The following is a 10,286-nucleotide window of genomic DNA, read 5'->3' as shown; positions in this document are numbered from 1 at the left end:
CCCTGTAAGCTGTTCTACCAAAGCAGATGTGTGAGATGTGTGAGTGTTTCTTCAATTTTCAGATAAGATTTAGCACCTCTGCCAAAGAAAGCTGCAGACAGCTGTGGGCACACTGGGGTTGTTATTAGTAATTTCCTCCAGTTAGTCAGGTAGTACAGTTATAGTCAAAGGTTTTAACAGTGGCACCACTTGCAACACTAAACTTTTATTTATTTGCAAACAAACGTTTTGAAACTTGTGAAATTCTGTGAAAAACAAAGTAACGTAGTGCATGAAGAACAAATTTTGTGACACATAAGTGCTGATGTCTAAACACAATCCATTACATCTCCACTCATTTTTATAAAAGAAGTGACTGTCTTTCATATTCTCTGCCACTGACCTAATTATTTTATATTTGATGCTCAGCTACAAATTTTACTTCACTGGCACACACACATCACACATCCTACCATTTGTCTGTGATTTTTGTTGCTCAAATAGCTTTTTAGTCAAATAATATATATTTTTTAAAGTAATTGAGCAGTTGTCCTGTCTGTTCCTTGGTTGTTTGAGAAATGCTCAGTGCATTTTTTTCACTCTAAACCAGACAGACCATTTTAGGAATTGCCAGTCATGCTGCTATCCAGAGGAACAATGAAATAAAATATCCCTCTACACTGACGATATAATATTATATATAACAAAACCCAATTCTACAATATCATACCTAAAAAAAAATTTTTACTCAGCTTACAAGGTTAACATAGACAAGACTGAGACAATAAATATAAATGTCACAATTCCAGAAAATATTAAAGTACAAAGTGAGTTCAAATGGTCTAAAGAGGGTATTACATACTTAGGAATTTTCATTCCCATACACTTGGACCACTTGTTTGACAAAAAATATAATAAAATTATTCAGCGTATCAGCAGTGATTTAGAGCAGTGGTCTATTGTCCCCCTGTCTCTGTTAGGTCGAGTTGAATATATCCGTATGAATGTTCTGCCCAGGCTACTCTATTTATTTCAGATGATACCAGTTGAAATCCCGAAGACAATGTTTGATAAGCTGAATGAAAGAATTTCGAGCTTCATGTGGGCTAAACAGCAGCCTAGAATTAGACTCAAAGCCCTGCAGTTGCCCAAAATAAAGGGGGGCATTAATGTACCTAATTTTAAATATTACTACTGGGCTGCACAAATAAAACTTTTGCTGACATGGTTGCAAAATGATATAAATACTCGCTGGCTCAAAATAGAAAAAAGTAAATGTCCCAAAATATTGGAAACACTACCTTTCTTAGAAAAACCCGTAAAAGAAATGGCAACCTGGACAAAAACACATTAAAAAGTTTGAATAAAATTCAGTCAGCACTGGGACTACCAAAGTATCTTTCTTTACTATCAAGCACAGGATCTATGAAAACCTTTTCCTCTAATAACTCAGATACTGGGTTTAAAACGTGGGCACATAATGTACTGAAATATGTACAACAACTATTAGAACAATGGAACTTTAAGACATTTGAACATCTGAAGAATGAATTTAATCTCCTCAGGACAGATTTTTATAGATCTCTACAACTAAGGTCCTTCCTGACGGCACTCAAAAGCTGGGGAAACATTGCCAACCCCACACCTAATGAAGAATTTCTAAAAAGTAAACAAATCAGAAACAGAGACAAGAAGACTATTAGTAAAATCTATAACGCAGGCTCATCCATGATTAAGCATAATTCCCTGAGGATGAGGGAAAGATGGGAGGCAGAAATAAATGAAAAAAATACCTGATGACACCTGGTGGGAAATATGTACTGAAGCACAGCAAACCACTAGTTCAAACACATGGAGAGTTTAAATGGAACAATATCACCAGATTCTACAGAACACCAGAAATAACTGCTAAGATGGGTCCAACACATCTGAGTTCATGCTGGAGGAACTGTGGGACACACTCTGCCAACCATACTCATATATTGTGGCTCTGCCCTAAACTCTGTGTATTCTGGAGGCAGATATTTGATGCTCTCAAAGACGTTTTCCAAGGTAAATATTCCACTAAGTCCTACAGTAGCAGTGTTGGGAAGGATTGCAAAACATATTGACTGCAAAGCTACAACTTCCCTTCTAAATATATTACTCACTGCAGCCCTAAAATGCATAACTATCAGATGGTTAAAACCACATATAATCTATGGATCCAGAGAGTGTGTGATGTCTGTCTGATGGAACAAATTACATACTCAGACTACAGAAACCTGTCTTTGAGAAACGGTGTGGACCCACTGAGAGGAAGTGACTGAGGAAATGACTTTAATCAAACCTGGTGTGTACATTTACCTTTATAAAAATCTATCTATGTATCACACAAAATGAAAGATCATCTTACTTGATCCAGAAGGACTCTTTAAGGCTTTCTGTTGCCTGCTGCTTTGTGATATTTTTCCAAGCAGCAGGAATATCAGCAGGTTTTGCATGATACTCACTAGCAAAATCATTGTTGTACTTTGCCATCACATATTTCCAGTAGTCTGATGCCTCAAGACTCACATCTGGAGGGATATTCCAGTCTGGGTAAATTTCCTTGTAACACTTATAAGGGTGATAGTTATCATTTGTAAAACTGCTGCAAAACTGAGCATCACTGATCACAAGAGAGGAACATATTTCGGTGTCAAGTTTTTGTGTTCTAACAAACCTATATGTATCCAGACCTTGTGGTCGATGCAGTGAAGCAAAGTGCTCATTATGGGCTCCTCCTCCTGCTTCACAGGGCACTGCACAGAATGGACACTGTTTGCCACAACCAATCACTCTGGTAAAAAGCTCACTCTGTGGTTTCATATTGAGATGCTTTATCTTTCTTTTAAAATTAGATTTTTTAAACTCAATCCTAAGTGTGTTTCCCATGTCAGCCACAGACACTGTGAGCAAATCAGCAAACTGTTCCTTGTCGGCATTGTTCAGGAACATGAAAGCATCAAAAGCATCCTGGGAAATGACCAATTTATCAAGATCTTTACGAATACTTTCAACAAATGTCTTCAAGTCATCACTCTTTCCTGTTTTGGCCTTGTTGATGGCATCATTTATGCTTTTGATACATGACTGGAGATGTCGGTCCTCAAACTCAGATATTGTGGATACAGTTGAAAAGTGCTCCACTATTTTGCTGTGTATCCATGTGTTGACATACTTCTCATATGAATCAATATAGCTCACATAGTTTTTAAAATCATCCTTTGAAAGTAAATCCAGTAAAATTGAATACTGGAAGGACATTTGTGTGCTGAACTGCTCACATGTCAGCATTTCATCAATGATATTAGGACCCAGGGAGCGATTAACAAAGTCTGCCACAGCAGGCTTTAAGCATTTGTTGGTGAATTCTTCTGCCTTCTTCTGACACTGGTCTCTTTTATTAAAGATGTCTTTAAAATCATCACGAAACTTTTCCTTGTTTTTCATCAGACATCTGTAGGGATCATTTTCTTGGATGAAATCTTCGTGCATTTTCTGAAACTTTCTTGCTGCAAATCCACAGATGTGCTGTTTCAGAGAAACTTCAAACTCAATGTCTGTCTTAACATCGTGTTTGTACTGTAGACTCCCATCAATCATGTGTAGGATCTCCTGGATGTAGGTCTCATGGTAATTGTTTCTGCTTTCCATTTTCTCCCTCACAAACTGAGTGCAGTCATCAATGACTCTGTCAGCCATTTTTTGTAAAGCCATTACGTGATCTTGAATGTTGAAAAACCTGCTGAGTTTGTGTTTAAATTTGTTGTAGAATCCTTCAGCTGTATATTTGAAAGTCTCTTTTCCACAATCTTGCAGACTTTTTTGACTTAATAATTCACATGCATGGCTCCCCCTGTGTGACAGATTTATTCGCAGGCAGTGAGATACGCTGGTGAAGACACTGGAGGTCTTTTGCTCAGAAAAAGACAGTTTCTCCAGTGTTTCATTCCACATCTTATCAAACTCTTTTTCCAGCTCTGTATCTCTCATCTGGACTTTTTTCTTTTTGCATTTATCTATCAACACACAAACTGCCTTTTCAATTTCTTGTGTATGGTTCTTTTTAATTTTTTCAATTTCTGCCATCCCCTCTCTGATTTCTGCTGCTGCTGTGAGCTGATTAAAAACAGATCTCTCCATTTCACGTCGAAGGCTCTTTGCACTGTTTGAGAATTCCTCTCTGTATCCTTCAACCAGATAAACATGACCCTCTGTTTGCTGAAAATACTGTGTCAGATTTTCGAGAAGTTTTGTCTCCCATCTAGACAGCAGTGTGGAGGCGTCTATTTTCAAACATATGAGAAATTCTGTCATGTTAGAAGATTCAGATTTTACAGCAACTGTACCAAAATTGGAAATTCTTGTTTCTCCATTTGTTACCCAGGTGTACATTTCTTTTTTGAATTCCCACTCCCATTTGTTGAATTCTGTGCAGAGTCTCATGTATGCATCAGCTATGAGGCTGTTTCTGAAACTGAAGATGAAGTTTTCATGCTTTACTGCAGTCCACAGACTTGTCATCCACTCTTTAAACTCTAAGACATCATTAGCAGATGACTCATAGTTTCCCAGCAGTTGGATGATGTGTTTCTTGAGCTCATATACAGCCTCACTGTAGCCTGCATTGACTGGTGCCATTGGTGGGTTTCCATTCCAGAGTCCAGGAATGTACCAGTTCCCAGTATCTGGACTGTACTCCATCACATCAGTGAAGCTCTTGTTCTCCTCTTTCTTTTCCATTTTGGCTGCTGCCTGGGTCATCTCATTTAACTGTTCCAGGAGCAGTTTCCTGTCTCGTAAGTTCTTCTCATGGGCTGAAACATCGGACACATTCTGGTGAACAAATTGACATTTCGGCTTTTTGCCCACCTCCTTCATCCTGAGAAAAGCATGCACAACTATTTGTAGGATGTCCTTCATTTCAGTTGAATTCTCCATTGCAATATTAACAATGGTGACATCACTCAGCCCTATAACAAGTGTAGCAAGCTCATTGTCGTGCTCAAAGCTGTTTTCCAGTTGTGCAAGTTCTGGTGACTTTAAGCCCTCAGTGTCAATGATCAGCATGAAGTCACAGTTTAGGACTTTTTTCATGTCTTCATTGATTTTGATGAGCAACATAAAGGCACCTCGAGTACATCGACCACTGCTGACTGCAAACTGCACTCCAAACATGGTGTTAAGGAGAGTGGACTTTCCTGTGCTCTGAACTCCAAGAACTGTGACTACCAGGATCTTTCTGTTTGGAGACACCAAGTCACTGAGCTGAGAGAGAACATCACTCACCCATCTGAGAGGGATGTTGGATGCATCTCCATCTACAAGCTCAAGAGGAAATCCATCAAGCAACAACTCTGCACACAGTTTGGGCAGATGCTGCAGCTGTTGATGTGCTGGATCTGTTTGTGGAAGGGACAGTGAAGCTTCATAGATCTGACCCATTTCACGGAAGAAGTGTTCAGTCCCCAGTGAGCTGTTGGAAAGTTGTCTGTCAATCTCCTTGATCTCCTCTTTGTTCTCAGAGTTCTTGCATTTTTCTTTATATTTCTCCCGAAGTTCAGACAGTTTTATGCGAGACATGTTATCCAGGTTCATTCGCATCCATTTCAGGAAATAAAACCTCTCTGTTCCTGGGCTTGATATTGCATTGATGAAGCATGTCATAGCTGTGGACATGTCATAAGAGTTCTGCCTTTTCCGCAGTTCTTTTTTCTGTAGCTGAAGTTCACTTTTGTAATCTTCTATATTTTTAGAGCCAACTTTTTTAAGCCGAAATTCTTCCTTCTCTAAGCAGGTCAGTTCTTTCCATATTTCACCTTGTCGTGGAAGCTGATCTTCTTTAAATCTATGGATGTCTTGAATTTCAGCAGTGATGACATCTGCGTTTGTCTTTGCAGTCTGGCACTCTGGAGAGTCTTCATCAACCAGGATCCCCAGTTCATGGGCAATTTCTGCCATCTGCTCTGTTTGTATCTTTATCTGTGAGTTCTCAACTACATCACTGATTGTTTTCCTCAAGCCTTTGACAAAATCAGCATCATTTCTTTGTTTTGTTTTAATAATGATGTTGTTGTTAGTCAAGCCCAACATTGTTGCTACTGTTTCTAAAGTATCTAAACTGAAGCTCTCGCTCTCATAGTTACCTACCAAGAAAATCTGTGCCTTGTGGTGTTTGTTAGTAAGTAGACTGCACTCAGAGTCTAAATGGTCAAAGAACACAAAAACTGCTGCAGATGTCTGACACAAAAAGGAGTATTGTGTTTCAAATGAAGCAATGTCCCCACGAAGGTTAGCTACAGCCACTGGCTGACTGAAAATATCAATGTTTGTGTTTCCACAAGGAAGATACCAAGTAATTTCAGTCAGTCCGTTGGATATTCTTCTTGGACTGTCACCACACTCCATGTTGCGATGAACAAAGGTGTCATGGTACTGCTGAGAATTACTCAGAAGCTTATTGAGAATCTCTGACTTGGACAAAGAGCACTCACCCAGTCTGACAAAAGAGATCATTGGAAGTTCAGAGAGAACGATTCTGTCTTCAATGAAGCCCTTGGACTCTGACAGAGATTGAGGTCTGTACATTTTAACAATGTCTCTCATGGCCCACAGCATGAGTGTACACTGTTTCATGTCATGATTAGAAAGCAGTAGAGGAACAGAGAACTGACACATGGACATTTTTAGTGACATTTCCTGCTGTAGAAAACCATCAGAACACAGAAAGAGAGCAGTGATTATATCGAGTGGATTGAACATAACACCTGTCTTTGGGCTATTGACCAGATCTTTAAGATTTAACTTTGTACTCACTGATTGTTCATCACAGTTTGAGTCACAGACAGGTATATATTTCACATTCCTAGCTGTCACATTAGCCATCATCAGTTTCTTTAAAAAGTACCATGGAAGGTCTGATTTGCACTTGGCAGGTAGATCAGTGATGGTCTTCTCATCAATTTCAAGTATTTTGCTGAGTGACAGCTTCACTGTGTAGTGCTGGTCCAAGCCAAGATCCTTCAATAAGCTCTTCAACTGTGTTTCTGTGGATTAAGACAGTGATTATTAAACATATTGTATGGTTAGTTAATGTTCTCAATGGCTTGGATCCAAACTTAAGTCATACAGTATAATAATTATATTTGTAGTGTTGACTCAGTAAAACAAGAGTCATGTGACCGTTCTGTGGCATGAAGGAAGAGGACCCTGGTGCAGGACTCGTGAGACAGACCGAACTTAAAAAGACAGCTTTTATTAGCTTATAGCTGACACAGTAGCAAAAAACGATAACAAGGCAGAACAGGAGTAGACCGATTACAGGCAAGAGACAAACAGACTTAGAGACGCACATACAACATGAGAGAGGACACAACAAAGAACAGACACAAACTGAGGGTTTAAATACACAGGAGGAGATTAGGGCAGAATTGGCACATCTGGGAAACACAACAGATTACAGTCTAATTAACAGGACAGGGGAAGCAAAACTGAACATAGACAAGGGACTGTCAAAATAAAACAGGAAATAACAAAACAGGAACGGCAACATGGAGAGGTAAACAAATACAGAGATGGGAACAGGACACATAGAGACCAGACCAAATAGTGTCCCTATGTTTTTGGCTTGACTTTGTTGCTAGCTCTCCAGCACTTCCATGTTTACCTGGGGTCCAGCACATTACCCATTGTAGTATACACTGATCACAACCCTCTTGTATTCCTTGCTCGAATGTTTAACCACAATCAACGCCTCATGCGCTGGGCCCTATCTGCAAGAATACAACTTAGAGATTCAGCATGAAAAAGGATTGGAAAATATACTAGCTGATGGCCTGTCCAGGTTGTGAGTATGACTTGTTTTATTTTCTGCTGTGAACTGTGAAGTCTGTGTATACAAAACCTAGTTTTGTTATTTATTGGGAAGGGTGTTACGGCCCTGAGCCTTGCAGGGAGTGGGACAGCCTTTTTCTCTTCAAGGAAATCTAAGAGTGTCAGGACTCGCTGACCATTGGCTAGCTGGAGTCCCATGTCGGCCTTCCTGTATGCAGATTGAAGTGTGTCAACCGACATAGACGAATGACTGCCTAGGGATCCTGTGGTGCTCCATTGTGCTCACCTTTGGGTACAAAAGGCTGAAGATCCTTCACTCTGGGGGCTGCTGCTTAGGACTGCCTCCCTCTCTTTGAACTTTGCTCGCTAAACTCTGTTGACTGAGACTGTTTGAGTCTGTTGCTAGCTCTTGCACAGTTTTCCCCTCAGTGGCATCATTGCCAGACCTGGCCCATATCTGGATGACATACACTCACCCATGACACCGGTCAGTCAGAAGTGCCAGCTTGATGCCAGATCTGGACCAGACCTGTTTTCTATGAGCCTGGGCCACATACATGAAACCACAATCGAGCCTGATGTATCATGCCATCACATAGACAGTGGCATCATTGCCAGGCCTGGCCCATATCTGGATGACATATGTCTTATCATGCCAGAAGTCAGTCAGCAGTGCCGGCTTGATACCAGATCCGGGCCAGACCTGCTTGCTATGTGGATTATTGTGTCTGTTCCTTGATGAGTATAGGCACTACACACTTTATGAACTTCTGACATGATACTTTCAGAAATTAAAAAAATATGTTTTGTATCAGATTGAATATATGGCTTTCTAAAATACATTAGATGTTATATTAAAACAGAAATTCTGGTTCTTTTAAACCGTTCCTCATTTGATACCAAATTTGACTGATCTGAGGAACAAAGGAATTAGTTATGATTATTATTTTTTTTCACAGTGTCATAGTATAAAGAAATGGCAAATGCCATGAGATCCCATCTATGCCCAATAAGGGCACAGATAATAGCATGATTTGTTAAAAATTGAAACATAAAGGACCTCAATTATGCATCCCTATAACGCATCCCCTACAGATATAATTTTGGACATTAGACCTCTCCATGATAAAGAGGGAAAATTTAACAGAGACAAACAAATTCTGGCTTCTCTACTTTTCTATATGAAACCTGCAATTACTGAAACAGGAAGATACAAAATACCCCAAATATATTTTTAATCAAAAGTAATATTGATGGAACCATATGTAATTTTGTAATGAATGTAATTATCATTTGCATATGATAATAATTTAGCCCAGTCTGTCCAAATAATATTCCATAGATTGATAGATGTGATTGTATGGTTACTGAATACAGTTTTCTTACTGATATAATTTAATTTTTTTCACAGTCATATTTTAAATCATGTCATATCATAATCATATTTTCACTTACTTGTTTTAACAGATGTTACTGTTTGCTTGGTTTGTGTTCCATTTTTAAGTTGTGCAGATACATGGAAGGAGTAACACACCCCTGGCTTCAGGCAGCTGAAGGTCAGACTGTTTGAGTCTGTTGCTAGCTCTTGCACAGTTTTCCCCTCACTGCAACAAGTCACAGTGTAGCTCACTACTTCACCAGCAGGAGTGTCCCACTGCAGAGACACCGAATCACTGCATATTTCACTTGCAATAATCTGGATAGGAGGGCTGGGCTCTGTGAAAATGACAAAATTAATTTGACAGACTTTGACATTTAAAAAAATTGATTTGACATGCTAAGTTTTACATTTATGAGTATTTAAAAGTCATGGTTGCTTTCACATTAGTTTGACAAATCTTTTATAAATTAAACTCACAGCACACCTGAAGAAGTCTGCTAGAAGTAAGAAGTCGACTAACATACTATAGCATGTTAAGAGCACAGAAAAATGCTGAACTTAAAGGACATATTATACATATTATACAACTGCTTTATACATTAGAGCAATAAAACTGATATCAAGATTTACCTGTAAAGACAGAAGCTGCTGGGACTTCCTCTCCGTTCTCTGCTACCCATGCAGCACTGGAAGCATGCACTGTCCCCAGATTTAGTTGCTGAACGTCTAGAGTCAAACAGTCTTCTCCGATAGGTGTCATGCCTAGAGGAACAGCCTCACTGCCAGCATGGAGAGCAGTTAATTTTCCTCTTGGAGGATTATCTGTCAGAAAATAAAAAATCTGCTCAGTATCTCCACACTACCAAGTTTAAATGAAGCATTTATAGTCAAAAACCCCAGAAAAACCCTGACCAAGAAAGAAGCTTCTACTCCTAAATCAACATTTTCAAGTTTGACTGAAATTGCAGCTGCAGCTTGTGTATAATGAACACCACGTTTGATCATAAGGGTATATATAAGTGCATGTGACACCAGGACAGGTCTCAGGTCAATGATCGATTTTGGCTAG

The 10,286-nt window shown here is 39.3% G+C and overlaps 1 protein-coding gene across 1 annotated transcript; it reads right to left on the bottom strand.

The window, feature by feature from the left end:
* Positions 1-2,370: 2,370 nt before the first annotated feature.
* LOC134624047 (interferon-induced very large GTPase 1-like) lies at positions 2,371-9,977 on the bottom strand. The gene is made up of 3 exons (XM_063469035.1): positions 9,848-9,977; positions 9,292-9,552; positions 2,371-7,049 (listed from the first exon to the last, which is right to left on the bottom strand). Exons 1-3 carry the CDS (start codon positions 9,975-9,977, stop codon positions 2,371-2,373), a joined length of 5,070 nt encoding a protein of 1,689 aa, XP_063325105.1.
* Between the last annotated feature and the right edge of the window lie 309 nt (positions 9,978-10,286).

This window comes from Pelmatolapia mariae, linkage group LG3_W, assembly GCF_036321145.2.
Source record: "Pelmatolapia mariae isolate MD_Pm_ZW linkage group LG3_W, Pm_UMD_F_2, whole genome shotgun sequence".
NCBI lineage: Eukaryota > Metazoa > Chordata > Actinopteri > Cichliformes > Cichlidae > Pelmatolapia > Pelmatolapia mariae.
The sequence above is the reverse complement of the archived record's forward strand: the minus strand, read 5'-3'. Positions and strand labels throughout refer to the sequence as shown.

Excerpts from the sequence above, each read along its gene's own strand:
- LOC134624047 (XM_063469035.1), bottom strand. The coding sequence starts at position 9,977 with ATGACACCTATCGGAGAAGACTGTTTGACTCTAGACGTTCAGCAACTA. Across the intron at positions 9,553-9,847 it reads AGCAGCTTCTGTCTTTACAG|AGCCCAGCCCTCCTATCCAG; the intron begins GTAAATCTTGAT and ends TCATTTTCACAG. Across the intron at positions 7,050-9,291 it reads AGTAACATCTGTTAAAACAA|AAACACAGTTGAAGAGCTTA; the intron begins GTAAGTGAAAAT and ends CTTAATCCACAG.